The sequence below is a fragment of the Adiantum capillus-veneris genome, chromosome 20 (genome assembly GCF_014529385.1).
Source record: "Adiantum capillus-veneris isolate H3 chromosome 20, ASM1452938v2, whole genome shotgun sequence".
NCBI classification, from domain to species: Eukaryota; Viridiplantae; Streptophyta; class Polypodiopsida; order Polypodiales; family Pteridaceae; genus Adiantum; species Adiantum capillus-veneris.
In genome coordinates this window covers 128,210,380-128,233,704 of record NC_140950.1, presented here as the reverse complement: position 1 = coordinate 128,233,704, position 23,325 = coordinate 128,210,380, and the positions used below count along the sequence as shown (strand labels likewise).

General features: G+C 39.4%; 1 protein-coding gene across 1 annotated transcript; it reads right to left on the bottom strand.

The window, feature by feature from the left end:
• Positions 1–7,136: 7,136 nt before the first annotated feature.
• Positions 7,137–7,844, bottom strand: LOC147433219 (cytochrome P450 71B23-like). The gene has a single exon (XM_086492049.1). The coding sequence runs from the start codon at positions 7,842–7,844 to the stop codon at positions 7,137–7,139; it is 708 nt and encodes a 235-aa protein (XP_086348175.1).
• Between the last annotated feature and the right edge of the window lie 15,481 nt (positions 7,845–23,325).

Here is a 23,325-nt window from a genome sequence, read left to right as displayed (position 1 = left end):
GGATAGGGGTTGGAGCTGGTGCCTTATGCCGATTTGGAGGTTTACCCAACGGGTCTTCCATCAATGATTGAGCTGTTTCGATCATCTTTTTGCACATTTCCAACCTTTGTGTTTCTATTTCTGCGTATGGATAAGTCATCCACCTTTGCTCTTGGGTTTGGTTCTTTTTGAGTCTAGCTTCATAAGCCTTTAGAAGCGCATCCAACTGCTCATTTACCTTGTCAGCCAGTACAGATCCTCCTGATCCCGCATTTTTGGGCTCTGCTATTTCCTTGGGTGCTATGGTTGCCGTGGTGTGTGAGCTTAAGCTAGCTAGATCCTCTAATCGCTCCAACCTCTCCTTTGTTTGCTTCAGCTCCTCCGCTAAAGCGGTTTGCTCTCGTTCCTTCCTAGCTTTCACACGAGCCTTTCTAGCTTTCCAAGTGCTTCATTGATTTTTTGTTTCTGAACTAGGGGCATCGGTTTTTGGCTCTTCAATTATGGGCTCGTCTGTCCTTTTCTGAGCTTGTGCCCTTGTAACTACCTGAATGGGTATTACCGTTTCATTTTCTAACCCTCCACTGGATGGCACTGCTTCCAGCATGTTTAGAGTAGTTTTTGCTCCTTTACTAGGGTTTTTAGGGAATTCAGGAATAAAATGAGTAATTCCACATTCTGGGCAATATTCATTGACTCTGATGATCTCATCGTGAGGACAATCCCTTAGCCAATGATCTCCGCCACACTTGTAGCAAGGTCCCTTGGCCTGTTGAGGTGCTCCTTGTGCCCCTCTTTGTTGGTAAGCATGTCTTTGTCCGCCCATGCTCCCATTGTATGAACATCAGTGTTCGTTCATCCAAACTATATCTTCCCTCTCCTGCATCCTGGGCAGCTGTTGGTGGTCACGTACTTCCAATCATGCTCTAAGGTTCTGGCATTTTAAGTTCTTCAGGTGGATAATAGACAGGATTTTCTATATATCCACTCGGTTCCTCGTAATATGCATGCATAGGCACCAAAGACTTCTCCTCTGACTCTTCTACTATTGGTGTGTACCTTATGTCTACCGGCCTTATTCCTGGTAGGGGTGGCTGCTGCCCCAATACTGGCTGTGGCCTCTCTACTCCTACTGGTCCTGGCAAGATACCTGCTTGATACCTAGGCATCGGTGGAGCTTGAGAAGAAGCTACCGGAGCTTGGGGAGCGTAAGGTCTCTCTCTCACAAATCCCTTGTTATAATAACATTCCTCGGTCCCCTGGTTTGTCCATTTTTGTTCAATAGCACACCACTTGGGCTGTTTAGCCTAAGGTTTTGCGTACAAGTTAATCTTTTTTAGCACTTCATCTACAAGCTGCTCCTGGGTTACAGCTACTTCTCCTTTTGGTGCTGTCTTAGAAGACTTGCTTCCACTTTGTTGTGAAGACGAATCGTCATCAAGGTCCTTGAACTCCCCCTCTTTGTAGACCGCACAATTGTCCACAAGGTAAAGAGCCTCCTTGGTCAAATCATTCAACGTCGTGCTCCTCTTCATATGTAAGTCTTTTTGGAGATCTGCATTCCTTAGTCCCTGGATGAATACCAGCATGAGCCTGGACTAAGTTGGCAGTTCTTCCACAGGACATAACTTAACATATCTTTTTAGTCTTAGGGCTTCCTTTCGTACAGATTCTTCATCTTTCTGTTTGAATTTATGGATTTGTGAGATGGTATTATGAGCTATCCCCCTTTGTGAGAATTCCTCGATAAACTCGTCAAACACTTCCTCCATAGACTCAAAGTCTCTACGCTCTACAGAGTCAAACCAAGTGGCAGCATCATCTTCTAGGGTAAGCCTAAATTCTGCAAATTGAGTCGAAAAATCCAAGACTTCCTCTGCTCTAATTACACGCCCAAAGGCTGCTACATGATCTCTTGGGTCTCTGCTTCCTGTGTATTTCTTGTTGACCCATTTTTGCACTTGAGAGGGTCTAATTCTCTGATGGTCTACAAACCTCATCATTGGATCTCCACGTCCTAATCGATATACCTCCTCAGGTCTTCTGTAATAGGCTGGTTCCTCTCCCAATGGTGCTCCTAAGCCATAATTTATAACGGTTCTCGCTGGAAGTGGTTCATCTCTTCGAACTCGTTCTATGGGTGGTCCTCCAGGCTCGGTTGACCCTTGAGTCTTTGGCTTACTCTCTCCTTGATACCTTGAATAGAGTGGTGGTTCTTGCAAATCCCTTAGCCCTCGTGCGGCCTGATAACCCTCTTGGCTTCAGTCTTATTCCAATGTTGCACTTTGTCGAAGCCATGCCTGCAATGATGGCTGGTTTGCTGGTTGGTCTTGGTTGTTGAATGCTTGCGGTCGGGTGGAATATGAGGTAGCGTCATACTCATCAGAAAAGGGATTTGTCGACTTACTTGGGGTGTAGGTGGCTCTTGGCACTTCTTCAGGGGCATATGTTGATGCTCCTAGACCTGTTGCCCTTTCTACCTCCTTTGGGAGAATACGTTGGTATTCTCGTCCGTATCTATCAACAAAAACTATACCCTTCTCCATGGCAGTTTCATAAGAGAATAAGTAAAGAACCTTGTCTTTGCTTAATTCGTTTACGTATGGTTCTTTGCTGCGAAAGTAAGCGACTATACCCTCACTCTCATGCTTGTAAATTCTCACGTTCTCGTTATAAGTTGGAACCCTGTTTGTTTTCTTATCATACATAAAAATATCTCCGGGCCGATCAATGTTTGGTGGAGGTTCTTGAGCTTTTGAAACCATTTTCCCTTTCGCCACGTTATCTCCATATCTGTTGTAATCTTCAGGGTTACTAACTATCAGATAGTGGTTCCCCTTTTCGTCTTGAAATCTATCTCCATCATCATAGACTCGAATTATCTCCAATCTCTGAGTTGGTCTCTCTTTGATACAAATGCACTTGCGTCCTTGATAGTTAGAATAGACTAGGGCTCCCCTCGAGTTTGTTCCCTTTAAGAAGATCACTGTGAACTTGGAATCATTCAAAGGACTCAGGGAGATGATTCCTCCTAGCATCGGTCCGTCGTATGTGAAACCTCCTGGTTGTTGACTACCCATCATGAAGAAAGATTTGTCTGACGAAGTGTCAGTATCACTACCTTCCTCAATAATCGGTGCTAGCGGTTCTAACTTTGCTTGAGTCACACTCTCTTCGGTGGACACTAAGCTTGCTTGGTCTCCTGCTACTTTTTGGTCTCTTGGAATGTGTCTTCCTGATCTCAAATTCATCAAACTTACCTCTTAAATAGCCTTTTTTTAAAACCAAACCTCTTATCTGAGAAGTTCTGTTGTTTGTGTCTTTTTCCTTGACCTACTCCCTTGTATAGTTGCAATCCCTAGTTCTTGCTTTCTCAGAAAATATTTAGCCTCTGAAACTTCATAAAAATATGAGCATTCACATTAGCCATCCACAGCTATTAGAACTAGTCACTCAATCCTCAATCAATGACTGTATGCAAAGTTTATGCACTCGGTGGGTAAGTCCCAACTTTTCACACCTATTCTGGCAATTGGACTCGTTGTTTAAGTCCAAATCTTGTTTTGACAAAATATTTGGGATTTCAAGGTTGACAGAATGTTTTTGGAACAGTTAGTTTATCTTTTGAGCCCAGATCTACCCTTAAGTCTTTATACACGTATAAAGACTACTGTGGCAAAATTACACCAAACTTGGTCCCTTGGTTGACTTTACAATACTGAACAACCCTATGATGTCAGTTCCCAAATCTGGTGTCTATCCTAGGAGATGAGTCTTTATACGTCTATGAAGACTTCTGACACAGATTTGACCCAATTTTGTTTTGGATGTTCCCTACACCCTAAGGAACTCCTACATACTCTCAGTTTCTGTTTTCACCCCTTTTGGTGTCAGTTATGAACAATTCAAGTTGTTATCTAGTCCAGGTTTGCCTTTTTTGCACTTTCTAGCCCATATGAATTTCAAAAGCAATCAAATTTTGGCTAGGTACTTCTTTTCTGCCTTAGAACACTAGGGAATATTCATTTGCTCCATTTGAGCCAGATCTGTTCCGTAAAGTCTTTATACGCGTATAAGACTTTAGCTGAGTTTTTGGTCAGAATTAGAACACAAGCATCCCCAAGTCTTTAATCACTGGGTTTCAAGCACTTTTACCAATTTTTATGCAATCACGAAAGTTTAGAATACCAGTTTAGAATACTAACTGTCAATCATGAAAGACCCAGGCGAGACACACACTCCCTCGAGCCTCTCTTTGATCCTTAGTTCCTATCTAAGATACAAGGAAATTTGGCAAACCAAATGGGCTTTTATCTCGTAGGATTAGTCAAAGGTCACCTACTTAGGGCTGTCGTCCCCGGCAACGGCGCCAATGTTGTCGTGCAGAAACACTGCTCGCAGACACTAATACAATGAGAACCAAGCCAACAACAAGTTGTCAACCTAGGACGGAGTTGATCCGCAGGTGCATGGAAACAAATAGTTGATTGTCACTCAACTACTCGACCTTCTCTAGACAATCACTACCAAAGGAAATCATTCTAAAGCACTCTAATCATACTGAACTGCAATCTTTCCTACAACACTTCTGTTCACCGAAACATGGTCAAACATTGTCGATTCGTCACCAAACTCAAGGATCCTACTCTACACACCTAGAGGACACTTCCCTGAAGTTTCTAACCTAATCCACAACCCGTAAACATATGGTGCAGAAATCGCATATAAAGACAGACTGAAATTTACAGGTTGTCGAATCTGGAAATGTTTAGTCCTAAAGTGTAGTTCTACTCGCCGTGAACGCAATGACATAAAGAAATCACAAAACGGACACACGGATAGAGAGAAAACTCACTTGGAAGCTCACGGAAGAGCTCTTTGCGAAGAGACTGAAACCGCTCAATCTTGCGTCAAGCGTAGCTCTCGCCTTTGCTAACACGATGGCGTAGTCACTTCCACAATGTAGTAGTCATAGCATGCAAGGGGAAGGGAAGAAGACCTCTCTCACTCTCACACACACTACGCAGTCACCGTACGTTCAGATAAACCCCCAAAAATGATTAAAAAAAGACCCCTTAGGTTTACAAAAGATTGGCTTTTATGCCTCATCCTTGGAGGTGTCATCTCATCAAAATGAATTCTACTTCCTATTAGGGGTGTTGTTGAGTAGCAAATACAATGGCATATGTTCCGAAAATTATCTGGAGCCTGAAGAATTAATTACATTTAAGCTCATCGTGTGAATAGTACAAGAAAAATGGGATTTCGGATGCAGTTGATTTGCAGGTCAACACACACTGGGAAGCATCATGGCACCAATGTTAACATGAAAATGTTGAAAGGTTTAGAGAGACTTCTTAATTGTTGCTCACAAAGTTTGATGGAAATATATCTACATAGACATCAAATGGCCCAAAATAAACATACTAGCATACTTGAACACATAGGTCAACTCAATGCATATGTGTATTGCAACAACAAAGATAAGCAACTTACAGTTAGGTGAAAAAAGTATTGGATTAGTGTGCCTCAAACGCATACTAGGCATTGAATACACATGTTGAATAACAACCACCATCCCATTGATCCTATGGTCTTTGAACCCAAGCAACATCCCTTTCCAATGTTGATCCAAGTTGTCACAATCTCGAACACAATGAGTCACGGTGGATCTGCAGGTTGCATGAAGACCCAAGCACCTTTGCGGAACACTTGAGGCACCCACTCCCCATTAGAATCTTTGGTGTTGTAGAAGACAACTCTTTGTACCTCATCATTTGGACTTCTGTGAGTAGTAGAGTTTGACATTTCTACAGAGAGGAAGGGGCTACAATAAGGGGTTTTTGTGGTGGTTTTGAATGAGCTAGAGATGGAGGAAGTAAATGTTTTTGGAGAGAGGGAGATACACAAGATCAAACCTTCAATGGAGAACCTTGGAGTGCAATATTGCATCCATGGCAAGGATCCAAGAGGTGGTTGATAGAGTTTTTGTAGGTGCTCGAGCCATGGGAAGCTTGGAGATGATGAGCTGAGAAGGTGTACCTGAAAGGGTAAAAGAGGGTTAGAGAAGTTTACCCCAATGCTGTAGCCATAGCCATGGATAGCTTGTAGATGATGGGCTATAAAGTGGTAAAAGAAAGGGTAGAAGAGGTGCTTGTGGTAAAGTCTCCACAAGTGCTGCAACCATGGAGATCTTGGGAAGAGAGGACAGTGGAGGTGTAGATGAAAATGGGAAAGCACGTAGAGAGAGAGAGAGAGAGAGAGAGAGAGAGAGAGAGAGAGAGAGAGAGAGAATGTTTAGATTGTGAGCACCTATGGAAAGCTTCCACTTGTCTTGCAGCTATGGAAAGCTTCCATATGTGTTGCAACCATAGCCATGGATAGTTTGTAGATGATGGGCTATAAAATGGTAGAAGAAAAGGTAGAAGAGGTGCTTGGTAAAGTCTCCAAAAGTGTTGCAGCCATGGAGATCTGGGGAGAGAGGACAGTAAAGGTGTAGATTAAAATGGGGAAGCACGTAGAGAGGAGAGTGTGTTGAGTAGCTATGGAAAGCTTCCATATGCGTTGCAGCTATGATTTATGGCCACCCATGAAAATGGAGGGAAAACCACCCTCCACCCCCCGCCCCGTTTCTCTCTCTTTTTAGGGGACAAAGCTATAATGAGGGGAACAAATAGGCCCCCATGCCCCTCCTACCCTACTTTTTAGAAGCTATAGCTATGACCACCATTCTCTTCCTATTGGTCCATGCTTAATCACCCATTAAGCTAAAGGGCACTTTTCAGGTTCATATTTTTTCGAGGGGGAGGGGGCGGGGGATAGGTTTAAGCCAAAATTTGAAAGTTTAGGCGCTAAATCTCTTCACAAAAATAAACACGATAATAGTAGCAGCAATAATTGAGGTAATTACCGTGGAAATAATCGTGGAAATAATCGTGGTAATAATTGAAATACAACCCCCTCCCCACTCGACCCTCCTCTCCCTTCCCTTTCCAGTTGAATTTGGATCCTCTCTCTACAAAACTCGGTAAAAGACCGCGATAAACAACGATAAACAATTAGAGATCATAGTGAATGTTTCTTATAGGGATCTTTTGGAAGATGATTCATAAACATTTTGTATACTTTAAATTACGAATTTTTTTGGTCGTGTCATTCATTCATCTCTCTCTATCCTCTATAAGGCTATGCAAGTTGCCCGCCTCATTCCCTTCGCCTGCACGCACATCCTCAAGCTTCTTCCCCATCGCCATCTTGCAGTTTATGTTATTCAACGCCGTCACCAGGCTCCCCCGCACCTCTACCGGGCCGCTTCGCTCCCTGCTACAACGCAAGATTGCCCTCACTAGCCCCCGCGCCTCCCCCTCCCTCACATGCCTGAAGGATTCCATCTTTTTGGGGCTAAAGAGCTCGGTCGCATACACTTGCCGCAGAAACTTCCAGTAGGGACCAAGCGGTGCAAACCCCACATCACTGCTGTCGAAGCACAGATGCACGACTGCAGTAGTGCGAGGGCGATAGGCCAAGGCGGCATCGTGTGTCTGCAAGATCTCTTTGGCCATTTGAGGCGAGGATGCCACAATGACGGGAACTCCCCCTAGGCGGAGGCCCATCAAGGGCCCATAGGTTTGGGCGAGCTTGCCGAGAGATTGGTGGGGAAGCGGACTGAGAAGGTGCAGGTGACCGATGATGGGCAAGGCGGGAGGTCCGGGCGGCCATTTTGCTGGAGCTTCCCGCCTACATCTGAGAATCTTTCCGAGCAGTACAAGAGAGGTTACAGAGATGGCAATGAGAAGAAGCCATTGAGAATAGTGCAGCTCTGCTAAGGTGCACAGTGTAACGTCGACTAATGGGAGATCGGGCTCCATAGAGACAAGCTAGACTGAGGCGAGAGGTTTGTTGTGGCTCATTTATAAGGTGTAGCTTCACCTTGGCTATTCTAGATTCTAGAACAATAAAGTGCCCAAACTATGTCCTACACATTCTCGAAAAGAAATTGGGAGAAGAATCTATATGAGGTTCCCTTATGGTGAAGGATAGGAATGACGATGCGGCAGGCAGACCCGTTGTCGAGTGTGAGTAGGCGACGTTAGATCAATCGGACATGTGCGAGGATGGGAGAGAAGGGGGTGCTCAAAGCTGGCTGGGAGCTGCAGCACGACACGCGAGGTGTTGGGGGGGGGGGGGGGGGGGTTGAAAATTGCTCGGTATCCTTCAAAAATACACTAAAATGTCAAAGAATTTCATAATCTAAGAAGCTTGAAGAGCAAAGGCTTGCAATGAAAGGAACGAAGTTTTTCAATGCTTCCTTTGAAAATGTCGGTCCAAAATCCAATCACAATTGGAAACAACCTTCAAAGGCTCATATGAGGCTCGTACGTGACGGGACCAAGTAAAAACAAAGTGAAGGGTCGCGTTGGCGACTTGTAAATCAGTAGGCTTTACCTTCAAGACTATAAGACACGAGCATAGTCAAATGGGATCAAGGGTGAAGGGTGAAAATTGTGACGTGGGTGCATTGTAAGGAGTATGATCGGTCTCAAATTTATAAATCAACCCACACTTACAATGTACTGCATTGAATTGCCATGCATGCGAGCATGGTGGTTAGAGAACATGCCTTGCATGGGGGAGGTCGTCGATTGAAGATGCAAGTCAACCTGTATGGGATTGAATTTACTTGTTGGCTCGAATTTACTTTTTCATCTTGATTTTATCAGACAACCCAAGTTTGCAAAAATACATCCGACGGGCCAAATGATCCAAACCATTGATCCCATTTGAACATGCCGATGTACTATAGTACAATGGCAAGCTTCTTGCCCTTTACATGTGTCAGTGAACAGGGCCTTTGAGAGAGAGAGAGAGAGAGAGAGAGAGAGAGAGAGAGAGGCATTTTTACAAGGCAAGCTTCAATGCAAGACTTTTGGGAGGACAGAGAGAGTGGTGGGAGATTGTTAGGGTGTGCACATGAGGGAGCTCGGTCTCCAAACAATTGAAAATTTGTGCCACTAAGCTACCACTACTTGGCCCTAAAGTAGTGCCCGAATGTATTTGGCACAAATGCATCAATTTCATCATCCTCCACAGTTGGCATGAGACACTGCAAAGTAGGTGATCCCGTCCCCCCACCACCATCAAAAATGGCCCTACTATAAGAGCCCCTATTTCTCTGCCTATCACAATGCTTGCTACCCTGAGACGAACGCCGTCATACACTACTAGAACACGTTGATCGACCACCCCTGGACTGTCGATGAGGCTCACAAGCATAGCCTACATACATTCATATATACACACTCACATAGGTATGTATATACATGCATACATATTTACACACTCACACATGGACACATGATATACAAGGTTGCATATATATACTTCTAATTAAATACACTTTTCCCACTCTCTCTCTCTCTTTTTCTCCCTCTAATCAACTCAAAAATCCCACTTTTTTTCCTATATTTCTTTAAACTCTCTTTTTTATTTATTTTTAAATGTTTCATGTATTATAATGTTTACAATTTTGGCCTATTTTTTCTACTCATTTAGTTATTTTCAAACTTAATGTATACATTTTTCGAGTAATTTTTCACTCAATGAAACATTAATCTATAGTAATTAAGCAATTGTTAAACATTAATCTACAAAACAGTTTTTTCCTCCCTCTCTTTTCCTCTCTCACTTACACTAATTTACACTAAATCACACACGGATCGCAAGCAAGCAAAGCAAGCAAACAAACCACGATTCCATTAGGGATGAATTTCCTCGATCCGTTCTTGTTAGTCAAATCCACATCTTGGAGATCACGGGGGATCCACCTTTCAAAATACATATAGCACTTACATTGAAGAGGTATTTCAAGAACCCCTCTGGGCACACACTTCACCATGAACTAAAGGACCCTTCTTCCTTCATAATCTTGTAGCTTTTTGTTAAATTTCCATTTTTAAACGCCTCTTGTACATGTGATTATGTAACTCTTTGGTATATAAGAAACCCTTTCGGGTGAACTCACATGCCATACCTATGTATTTTGAGGGGGACCCCCCCCCCCGAGGAAGAGATAGCTATATGTGGAGTAGTGCATGCATGATAGATGTTCTTTTGTGACAGATGTTTAAAAATTCTCAAAAGTTTTGTGCGACTATGGGCTTCTATTGATCCCTCTATGCACCACATGTGGTAAAATGAGGACGTTGCAAGGATGACTTTACACTTGCCAAGTGGAAGGGAAAATTAATTAACATCGAGTGGTAAATAATTTTTGCATCCTCAATGCAAAGGTTATGACCAAGTGGGTAGACTTGTGGAAAATGACAAGAGCAATGCATTTTCAAGAGGAGGAAGCATGGAATCAAGCTCATGGAGTGGGAGGGCACCCCAGGTTCCTCAACACCTTGCAATATGTTTTCTATATCTCATTAGTTTTGAGTATGAGATAATGATTGAATAAAAGGCGTGTAGAGATAACGCCACTAACAAAGAATGGGAGCCATGGACTTAGATTTAGATGATACCACTTGTAGAGATATTTTCAAGATGATTCATAAACATTTTGTATATTTTATTCTATGTGAAGTTTTTGTCGTGTCGCCCCTTCCTTGCTGTCTCTCACTCTCTTTCTTTCTCTCTCTAATTTTATCAAGCATGCTTATTCATGTTAATCAAATTTGTGCAATAAAATTTAAATGATTAAATATCTACCATTTTGTATATTCTATTCTATGAAATTTTTTGCCATGTCACCCTTTCCTTATCGTCTCTCTCTCTCTCTCTCTCTCTCTCTCTCTCTCTCTCTCTCTCTCTCTCTCGCTCTCGATCAAGCATGCTAATTTATGTTAATAAAATGTGTACGATCAATATAATAATCAAATATCTATAATTTTTTGTCCAATTTTTATGAGAACTATCAAAATCTCTTTGATGTTTTTTTAGTAAAATTGAAAGAATTTCTCATTGAATATTTCTGGCCCAAAGCGCTGCAAGATAATGGTAGAGGTAGATAATGATGGTTATAATCTCTTTCTCTCTCTCTCATACACACACACATACAAATCCAGCTTCACACATTTTTGTTTGTGGTTGCTTGAAGAGTAATGGCTGCAAGTGGAGTCAATGTCTTGTGTTGTGCATAGTTCACGAGTGCGTCTTGTGTTGTGCACAATTCACGAGTGCTTTCGTTGTGGTAAGGTGCTTTAATTGAATAAGAATTTCTTTATTGTACTCCTTTCTCAACATCTCTTCACAACGGTTGGGTTTGGCGCCACCATTGTGTAAAGCCTTTCAGAATATAGGACAAATGTAAGGATGCCTCGGAGGGTTCACTATGTGTAAAACTACCATATCACGTGCGTTCAGGACATGTTTGTAAAACCCCTTAGCTGTAAATTTTTTTAGGAATATAATATACCCTTTTCTTTTAAAATCTGTAAGTTTTTTTCAAATTTGAAAAAATAATGCCCTTTTGTATATATATTTCTGTAAGTTTTGAGAACATTAAATACCCTTCTGTTGAACTCACGTGATAGGTTACATTTTTATTAGGTGACCTACCCGGGAAGGATGCAGACGCTCGAGCGAAATTCTTCTAGTGTTGAAGATTCGGAGAAGAGTGCGAGCCTCTTTTGTTTTATGCATAGTTTTCTACATCGGGCCACAAATGCTTGTCCAACTTGTAGGCCACGTTAGTGCCACAGTGGCTAGATGTCTTCTGCAAACTAATGTATTCGAATAACCATTCTTGCATGGTTCAATACCTATTTTGTATTCATTATTGATGAAAAATGTCATGTTCTTTATTTTTTGTAAAATAGAAAGAAGTATCCAGATTTGTATATTTGTGGGGGAAATAATGACAGAGATACTCATAGCAATAGTGTACATGGTAATAATAGTAGTGGAGAGAGTGAAAAGATATAAGGCAATAATTTTGAACTTATGAAAACACTCCTTCCCACCCCTCTCTCTCCTTTGTGGCCACCCCATTTTGGACTCTTTCACTGCCAAACACGATAAATGGCCACGATAATCTTTTTGAAAGTTTTATAGTGTCACTCCCCACCAAAGCTCCATAGCTAACAACGATGCTCAAGAAAAAAACATTGCTGACAAAGATGCTTGATATAATTTTTGCTATTTTTAAACTATTTCTCCTCAAAATCATTTTCTCTCAAGCATTTGGAAAGAGAAGGTTTTAGGAAATAAAATTTATAAAAATGCCCAAGAAATTTGTGAAATTTTCCAAAATATCCTTCAAAGCTCAAAAAAATCCATAAATACCGTATATATATTCCACAAATTTAGCCAAAAATCCCCAAATACTTGTAAATTTTTCAAATTCCCCAATACACTCCTTTTCAAGTTCACAAAACTTCCATTAAACCCTAGCACTATAAGTATGATCAATCTTCACAAAGATAGAATTGTGTTTCTTAAAGTTCTCGTATAAGTTATCAACAAAACGGGGCACCTATTTCAAGTGAGTGGTTGAGTGGTTGCAAAAATCTCTCATAACTAGGTTTTAGGTGTCATGAAATTACATTATGTCATCTTACTATCAAACTTGTAAAATAATGTTATAATAAACTAAAAAAATAATATAAATAGAGCATGTGGTGCATGTTCCATCTAATAACTACAACAAAGAACAATTACAGAAAGACATTAAGGAAGCATGACTAATAATCATAGAGACTTCAATCACATCTTGTGCCATATTGTGTTTAGATCCTATCAAATAGTCATACCGTTTTGATCCTTGCTTAGTCTGCCCTCAAAAGTGTAGATTGAAGGAAATATTTTTTGGGCCTTGTCAGTCTCAGAGTATGGTCGCAAGGCTCACAAATCAATGCAGCTTAAATCTCATTGTCCATGGTAAAATTGTGGTGGAGATTAGAATTTTTGAAGTTAGAATCAACCTAACTTGAACTCCTTGAGTCACAATAGAAAAATTACTCTGTAGTTTTAGGTAACCCCCTCATGTGGGTTTTGTTTTTTTTTTTTGTGGGGGGGGGGGGGCGTTTTAATTTGCAAGATCAAAGTTTTTGGTGGTCATATGTGAAAAGTAAGGTTATTGTTCTTTGGCTTTTCTGAGTCTTCAAAAGTGCATGGTAAAATGTGAACTTCATTTAGTTTTTCCAACTCCATGTCTTTCATTTCAACTTTAAACTGTGTCTTTTCTTTCCAATTTTAAATCTTTGACAATGAGGTTTGGCTTGGAGCTTCTTGAATGTCAGTGACTTTCCTTCTTTTGGTATGAGTGAAAAACTCTATGCACAAATACACTTTCTCCCTCTCAATTTTTTTAATTGTCAAAACAACCAAAGGTGTGGTTGTGTCCACTTTTCAGAAGGAGGGGGTAATTGAGGTTTGCTCTATTACAACTGACTCCATCTCGTGTGGGGAATCCTGTTATTGGCATTGAACGCTATAACTTGAGCATTTGATCAGTTATAAATTCTTGTAAGTACCCTAGCTTTTGATATAACCCAATTGCATTGCTAGCCTTTGATACCTAGCTTTTGGTATGGACTTAGATTTTGGTATACCCCAATTGCATTGCTAGCTTTCCCTTAGAAATCCCAATTGCATTCCTAGCTTCACCTTTGAAATCAAAACCAAGAAAAACGTTTGTTTTGAGTAGTGCTAACTTCGGAATTTTCTGATCAAACCCGTAGAAACTTCTATATTTTGTAAACGTAACCGTGTGGTCCATCTTTCTTATCTTCTATGTCTTTCTCACCCCATATTAATTCTAAAACTCTAGGCTCTCCCAAGGCTTGCACCCATAACATTTGAAAAAAAAACCGAGCCAATTTCCTTACAATGTCTTGCTTCTTTGCTTACAAATAAAATGTTTTCAACAAACCTTTGTGTGTGTGTGTGCGCGTGCATGCGTGCGTGAGTGCGTGTGTGTGTGTGTGTGTGTGTGTGTGTGAGAGAGAGAGAGAGAGAGAGAGAGAGAGAGAGAGAGAGAGTGAATTACCAATACAAATTATGTATGTGGGGCTCAAGAAAATAAGGCAAAAGGTAATGGGAAAATGGGAATGGAGGGTGCTCATCAATCAAGGGTCAAAGCCCTTGAGAGAAAAGGAGCGAGGACAAGTGAATGACCTGTACGGAGTGCACCTTTCCCTTCACTATTATCTTGCTTATGATACCTTCTCCCTACAACCTTGAAGAGTACCCATCTCCCCATTTGGGGAGGGAGGAGATGGAGTTGCATGATGCTCTGTATTGGTTTTGTCACATCTCACACAAGCCTAGTAAAGCCTAGTAAAGCAGAAGAGTACCCACCCAAACTTTCCTTTCCCAAACATTTTCACCCTAATCCTCTCTTTTAGCAATGAAGTGAGTCTACCTTTAATCGTGGTATCTTTTCTATTGTCTCCATGGGTTCATCCACTCTCTTGACAAGCTCAACTATCCTCTCAGACGATGTCCTATGCTACCATGGTGGGACTGTTGCCACCTCCTTCCCTTCCTCTTGGGTCCACAATCGGTCCTAAGCAAGGTCACCCTCTCATAGTGCCTTTAATTTCATTAAACAATCTAGGTACTCTATTTCACTGCCATCTAAAATTTTAGAATAACAGTGAAGTGAGAGAGACTTAAGTTTTCTAAGACCAATAAGAATCACATTTTGTTTAGTGATTTTAATCCTAAAGTTAACCAAACTAGGGAACTAATGCCCCACATTCCCTGCTCTAAGGGGAAGGATCACATTAGTGAGATCAATAAGGACTATGGGCGAGACTATTATAACAATGAGGAAGCAAAAGGGGTCACTATGCTTGTGAAGGATCTAGAGTTGTGGCATGAATAGCTACATAATAGGGTGGTGATAGGTATGTATCATGAAGTGAGACCTTCTACTGAATCTCGTAAAGCTTGGATGTCTCAATCATAAGGAATCAAAAACATCAAAGCCACTCATACTAAGTATTTGAATAACAACTACTACCTATTTTTCTTGGATGACCCTAACACTACCTTACAAAGAGGTTATTCAAAGGTGGTTGATTAGGAACACATTGTTGTCAATCTTCAAATTGTAAATGGTTTCAACCCTAGGGGTCCTAAACCAACAAAAGCTCTTGTTTGGGTAGATTTTTTGAAATTGCTTATAGAGCTAAAGATTATAGGAAGATGCCTTGGAAGATTTTTGGGACAAAGGGAATCCTCAAAATTAACCTCAAAATGGAATCCTCATCTAAACATTAATGTGGTTGTGAATGTCAAGGATTCCTCTTCAAGTTTATACACCTCCAAAAAGTGATATAGAAAAAACTCCCTAATGCTTGTTTTCACTCTTTGAGACAAAGACATTATATAAAGGTTTTCCCTGAATTAAAACCTCCAAGAGAGGAAAGAAGATTTCAAACCTGTTTTTAAGAAAAACTATCAACATCATGAAGCTCTCATCTTCCAAAAATAGGAACAATTTTAGCCCCTTTCTAGAAGATATTTGTGATCATTTTAACTAGGAATTAATTGAATCATCCTCTCAGAGAGAAAACCAACACCCTAAAAATGATATAAATCTAGATATTAGAGAAGGAGCTAAAGAACAAGAACCCTCCGAGAACATAGATGGACACACCATAAATGTAGGAGTAGATAAATTTACTCCCCCAGATAGTTTGATGGAAAAATCTAGAGGCCTCTCCTCCTTATCCTCCTCAAATGAGGAAAAGGAATAGATTCCTAATGCTCAAACTCAACTACAAATGACAAATATTTTGCTACTCTACTGTAAGAACAAGATGACATCACTAGGAAGTAGATTCACTTAGCTTTTTCAAAGTCTATAGACATTCTCTTGACACAAGGAGAAGAGGAGACACTTCCTATGCCCCAAGCAGGAACCTCTAAAAACAAAAAGAACCTTCAAAGGATCCTACGAGACTCTCCATTTCACTAGGCAAGCCCTTCAAAAATAGTAAAAAATGAGGCATCCTTTCATTAAAGAATTCACTTTAAACTGCAAAGGATTATCTAATTCTTCTAGAGAAAAGTCCATCAAGCTCTTCATTCTTTAATCTAATTTTAATCCTGACTTTATGTCATAAAATGTAATATCTAACCAACCCAAATGATTTTCTCATATTAAACTCATCATTTTATGTGGGAGAATAGATGGGAAGAAGGGTGAGAATATAGACATATGCTTATGGTTCTGTCTCAACACGGTGCCAAGGTTAAAAGGGGTCCAAATGAGAGATGGTATGTTAAAGAGAAATTCTATTTAATAGAGATTAAATACCGTAGGGTTGGCTTCATTAAAGACCGCCAAAAGTTAGTGTTCAAAAGTCCTTTGAACTTAGGCAAGCTAGGGCTGACTTTGAGGTGGGAATCCTAGCCAAGCATGAGGTGTTTGTTGGGTTTCCAAGTGTTAGTGGGAACCTTACCCAAAAGCTTGAGGTGTTTCTCACATGCTAAAATGATTAAATTTCTTGAAGTATTCAACACAAAGACAACTCTCGAGAGGCATCAACGTTTCCATGCTTGATTGACTAAGTCCTTGAAGTATTCAATTCAACCAAATGACTTAATAAGCATAAAAGACACATGTTCAAATTATCCTCCACATGTGGCCCTCATGATGTGTTTGAATGCTATCGGATAGGTTTTAAAGGGGTCCAATGAGAATTTGGATACATAAAAATAAATAATTAAGTTATTTCTCTCAAAGAGGAAATAGAGGAAACATGTCCAAATGAAATAATAAAATAATACGAGCGAGAGAGAGAGAGAGAGAGAGAGAGAGAGAGAGAGAGAGAGAGAGAGAGAGAGAGAGGTGAACCAAGCATGAGAGGGGGGGTATACTCTCCCATACACACACACACACACACATACACACATTCTCTCATTGTGTGGAGTGAAAAATGCAAGAGCTCCATCTCCTTCTCCAAGCTTGCTAAGAAGTGGAGAGCCTACGCCAACACTCTTAGCTATGGAATGAAAATCCAACCAAGAGCCATGCTTTAATGATTAAGCTTGACATCTTCTTCATCTTCATTACTATGCTATTATACTATACGAAGCAAGAAGAGTGATGATAAGTGAGGAACTATTTCTTTCTCCTATGGATGATTCTTCTTCCTCTTCCCTACCTTCATTTTGCGTTATCGCTCTCCACCTTCGAAGGTGTTTGAGGCCTTGGGATTGGGATAATTAATCCTTTTTGAAAAGTTTATGTTAATCTCGTGATGCATGAATCTTTCCATCTTCATAGCATCACCAAGGTCACAAGGAACACAAAGATTATATTGTAACAAGTCTCTCTGGATGAGAGAATCTATAATACAAATGCCTTTTGGAGGGGGGACCGGCTCCAAGTAAATCTGGTCCTCAAATATTTTCATGTTCTCTAATACTCTCTCTCTCTCTCTCTCTCTCTCTCCTTCTTGCAAAAGTATTGTTCATGCCAAATTACTTAAATACTATGTTTATGTTGCTAGAGTCAATTAATTTCACCCTCCATGTTCTCAAAGTAATCTCACAAAAATGCTCACTCTAATTCTGTTAATTCCGCTATTCTCAAAGTTCATAGGCCATTTCCGTTACACTTTATATGCTTGCAAGACGTTGAAGTCACAAAAGCGTAACCTAGTTTTAAATCTTCAAATACTAGTATTTGGATATAAATGGTACTATACTAACCATAAACATGGGAGAGGTGGTGCAACTTTGACCATTTTAGAAAAGCACAGTCACCTTGTCTCTTAGATCCATAACTCAAAGAATGGAAGTTGGATATCAATTTCTCTTAGCAGCCCATTCAATAACACTATTGTATTTTTTTGACATTGTTTTTGGGAGTATGTTCATTGAGTTTATCTAAGTTTTATTTGGCAATGCATTTTCAAGGATTCCAATTAATGGTGAGCATACTCGGGCTTTTTGTTTGAGAAGATATGTTAGGCAAGGATACCCTATATCTCCTTTATTGTATACCATCTATTCAAATGCTTTATGTGGCTTGTACATGATGAAATTGAGAAAGGTCACATATAAGGAATCAAAATTCCAAGTGTAGATAAATACCTTGTACGACAACACTTTATTGATGACATCAATTCTCTATTATCAAATGATGTGCAGTCCATAAAAGCTTTTGAGTAATTCTTGGATGTATTTTGTATGGCCAGTAAATCTATTATCAACCACTTCAAAATAGGTTATAAAGTGTTAATGCCAAAGTAGTATTTTCTTATTATCCATTAGGGAAATTTTGGAATCTCAAATGGGCCCTATAAGGACTTTGACTTTCTCCCTCTTGTCCAAAATGAACACATGGTAAAAATTTTACAAATGAAATCAAAACTTGTCGGACCTTTTGGATTTAGAATGCACTCATCAAGATCTATCCATTGATATATAGCATGCCATCAGATTCCTTATATTCTAGAACATTATATTTTTTATATTCTTCCATACTAGTGTGTGCTGTGCGATTCTATTGACTTAGATCACAGGTTGGAGATAAGTAAACTTGAACAGACAACTCCGTCTTATAAATGGATTCTCTCCCCACATTTTAGCTTCAATGGGGAGGCCATAACTTCTACAAATCATGCAACTCCAAATTTGTCAAAGTTTAGGGTTTTAGAACCTACTTTCTAAGATCTTTCCAATGATATGTTTGTTGGTTAGTAAGGTTTTGACAAAGCATTTATGTACTTCACCGTGTTTCCCAGTTTGGACAAGAGAGGCAAAGTCAAACCTCCTGATAAGGCCCCTTTGAGAGACCAAATTTTCCCTAAAGAATCAGGTGTTTATAGCTCTTAGGAGCAGTAGTCAATAACATTTTGAAATGGTAAAAGGGTCAAAACCTCTTTAAATTAGGAAACAGGCTTTATCCGGAATGGATGTAGTGTTTTGAGTGCTGAATGAAGAAGAAGAAGAGGATTGTGACTTTGTGCCATGATTATTCTTCATGTTCCTATGTTAAAAGTTTTTAATCTACAAGCTATTAACTGTTAATCTCCTCAACTTTGTGTATATACTTAAAGTAGTCTGTTGCCAAGTTTTGTTCATGAAATGGCTATGAGAGATGTTTGTTTATATTTTTGGTTAACTACCATAAGCCCCAGAAACACTTCGTAATCCCGTTGATTGTGAAGCACATTCAAAAGGGCCAATTGGGCAATGGGATTGATTGGGACTAATGACTATTGAGCCTAATGAGTTCCTGAGGGAATTTTCTAATTGGACAACTAAGGAAGAAGAAAGCAAGGAATGCTACAAATTATTTTTTGAGGACATATTTGAATCACTCCCTGATTATCTGAGACTAAATATAGCTCTAAGGAATACATCAGTACCATGGTCAACTATGTGCCCGTTGGGGCCTTCAATGCTCTTGAGTACTTGCCTTTTTATCATGGAAAGGAGGTTATTGAATATTTGATATCTCACAAAAGAAGAAGAAGAAAAAATGCATGAGTGGTTCATGGGACCAACCACTAATTTCCACCTATGGCACCTGATTTTTGAAGAGATCTTAAGATGGGATGCTTGGCTTGAAGCCCAGATTAAGAGATCAAGTGGGCATTTAGTGCATGTTATCCTTGAATTAGCAATGATTAAAAGTTTTCCATCAATTATTGAGGAGACAAAGTCATAGGATCCAATCACATAAGGAGGACAAGGCATTAGAAGTAGGGGAGAGTTCTTCACCTTAGACAAAAGATCAGGGAACAACCCCACAAGCTCTTCAAAGGGTTATCCACCAATTGGTTAAAGTTTAGGAAGTCCATCAATTTTGAGAGCAAGGAGACAATCAAAGTTTCATCCACCTCCATTCCAATTACCCCCATTACCTACATTGACATTTAACCCATTGGGAGATCAACCACCCCCTCAATAACCAGTAATGGCTCAACTACCACTCAAGTTTCATCCACCTCCATTCCAATTACCCCCATTACCTACATTGACATTTAACCCATTGGGAGATCAGCCACCCCCTCAATAACCAGTAATGGCTCAACTACCACTCAAACCTAAAGTAGAGGTAGCAAAATTGAGTGGAAAAGAATCCCAATATGCTGTGATCCATGTGGGATAGTTTAAGACTAGGCATTCTGCAAGTGGGTATGATGTGCTATACAATGATGCAATTAAGAAGGAGGTTTACAATATTAATAGTTTTCTAGACTATGATAATTTGAAAACTATTTTTTTTAGATTCAAGGTATAAAAGACCCATGAGGATGTCTTGAAGAAGATCAAGAATATCATTGTCAAGAAAAAGGATTTATTGGTATAAGATTATGCACAACAGGTCAAGAACTTGATGAATAGACTACAAGCAAATCATAGATCATCCAAGGAGCAAAAAGGAGATTATTTTTTAAGGGAATTGAGGAAGCATCTCAAGAATACTGCTGCACATCATGCACCCCTTTCTCAACAACATGATTTTGATAATTTTGTGGATGCAAGAATGAGGGCTGAAAGGAGGTATGGACAAGTGAGCAGAAGAAAACTAAAAAGAAGAAATCTAGTCTGGATTCAATTTCACAAGAGAAAAGTCAGATGAGGATGAAGATAAAGGCTCAAGCATTGATTCCTATGAAGAGTTAGACACTGATGAAGATGGAGCAGATACATGGAGTGCAAATAAGAAAAAGAGCTCAAAAAAGAAGAAAGATGTCAAGCCAAAGAAGTAGAAGAGTGAAGAAAAGAAGAAAAATGATAAATCAAATTCTAAAGATGCCTCCATCATCAATAAATTGATTTTGGGAAATCTTAAGGACATTCAACCTTCATCATTTGCAAATCCTTCTAAAATACCATTTTGCCAGGTTTGTACAAGACTTGGGCATGATTATGACAATTTCTATTATAATCCTAATTTTAGGGAAAGGAGACTAGCAAAAAGTCTTGCCAAGATGGAATTAGGGCCAATATGGTGGCACCACAACCCTAGGATTAGATTTCAGAATACAAGCACACAAAGGATATTTCAGTAATAAAATTGGCAGAATGTGAAAAGATACTAGCAACAAAAGAACCCATTATAACCCTGCACCTAGTGTGTATCTTTGGGACATAGATAGTGACTTGCATGTGAACTATGGTGCAAGCACAAGAATGATAGGGACATCCCAATTGTGTAATATACACCTGCAAATGAAGAATCTAGTTACTCTAATGATGGGATAATGAAGGTACGTGCTCAAGTGAATGTATTACTCTTGGAGGAGAAGATCTCCCATAGTGTTGAGCAGCACAAAAGTCAAGCAAAAGAGAATAGTTAGAAACAATAGAATGAAATGGGACAAATAGAATTGACCAAAGGAGAAGATGACACCTTACATTGCTTTCTATGTGATTTTCTTGCATGCATTAAGATTTAGGAGGTTTTGGAGAAACTCGTAGAGGTGGATAGCCTAGCTAGTACTAGGTCAAAGTGGAAACTAAAGGAAAAATAATAAGAGAAAAGGAATATTCTTGAAGGAACCATCGATTGGGAAGCCCAAGATCATATTAGAATGGAAGTATTGATCGAAATAAATTCAATTAAACTAGCACACTGAAGAATCTGCAAGTCCATGGCCAACAAGGAAAATTCATGCAATGTGGGATAATCTAGGCAAGAGACCTTCAAAATTTGGGGATTCCTTAGTGAAGGCAAATAGTTTTAAAGAGTTATCTAATGAAGGAATATCATATGATCTCTTTGAAGCTTTGTTGGAAGCACCCATTTCAATAAAAATGGGTCAACTACTATTGAAGTTTGTCCTTGATATTTGGTAAAATAAAAAGCAAAAAAGTGACAAGACAAATAAAAGATAAAGAAAGAAAGTAGAAGGTGGAAGTAGTACATTTATTTGGCTCAGATTGATTCTGGAGATGCAGCTCTAGTGGATGTGGACTACAAAGTACTTGTAATCAATATTTCGTTAGGAAGATCTACCTTTCAAATGTGCTGTTGGATGGAGGTTCAGGAGTTAACATTCTTCGTGAATTAGTGTATAAAAAGTGGAATCTCATGAAATGGGATCCAACACCCTTTCAAGTCAAAATCAATGATCAAAGGAGAGTGCAACCTTTGGGAATTCTTGAAAATAAAATAATCACTCTAGTATGATTAACTTTTGTGGTCAATTTTTGGTTTGAGTCTAGAAGATTCAACATGTTCTTACCCAATGATTTTGGGTAGACCATGGCTAAGGCCAATGAAGGTGAAACATTTATGCAGTGTAAATACAATTGTGATCAAACAAAGGAAGAAGAAGGTAAGGATGCACATGGTTTCATAGAAGAATATCCCACTTGGATTCAAACCTTTGTATTCAAAAGTGATTAATATGGTAGAATCTATTAAGTAAGATGAAAAGGAAGGATTGCTTTAGAGAAATGAAACAATGGTCCCAATTTTTGAGGTAGATGTGAAAAAGATTGCAGAAAAAATAGAAAATCATTAAAAAACACCTAAATTGAACCTTAAGGGAAATAGGAAGAAAGCAATAAAAATAGACAAGGAGTAGAGACTGAAAGAGGAGCAAGAAGCATTCAAGTCCATTAGGCATGCAAAAAATATGTTTTAAGAACAAATGTCCAAGGTTTATAGAGTGACAGAAGATGAACTGAAAGGTATGAATTTAGAAGATGAAGATGATCACTAAATGGTGTCAGATGAACTGGAAGGTGAAGATGATCACTGAAAGTATATATGGAATTAGCTACTACTGAGTTTAAAAAGGCATTGACATTTTTATTATTAGAATTCAAGGATGTGTTTTCTTGGTCATGTATTGATATGAAAGGAGCATATCTAGTTGTATGCCAACATACCATTAATTTGAAAAAAGATGAAGTACCAGTGAAGCAGCAGAGATACAAGATTAATTTCAATTATGCCAAACAAGTGATAGAAGAGATTGACAAATTGTAATTAATATTATTTACCTAGTGGATGAAGTAACTTGGCTATCAAAAATTGTGTTTGTCCCCAAAGAACAATGGGAAAATCAAGGTGTGTGTAGGTCATAGGAAGTAAATGCTACAACAATTACTGATCCATTTCCATTACCATACTATGACACAATGTTGGATACAATAGCTAGTGAGGAGAATCTGATGTATAGTTTTCTAGATGGCTTTAGTCGATATAATCATATCAAAATGGCCCTGATAGATAGGGAAAAAAAAACTTTCATAATTGAATGGAGGGTGTATGCCTCCACAGTGATGAATTTTGGATTGAAGAGTGCACCACCTACCTTTTAGATGTGGGTCATGGAGGTGTTTGGTTCTTACCTGACAACCTTAATGAAGGTATTTTTGGATGACTTCAGTGTTTAATGAAAGAAGAAGGATCACTTGAAG

What these genes read in the sequence shown, in the direction of transcription:
- LOC147433219 (XM_086492049.1), bottom strand. Translation starts at nt 7,844, where the DNA reads ATGGAGCCCGATCTCCCATTAGTCGACGTTACACTGTGCACCTTAGCA.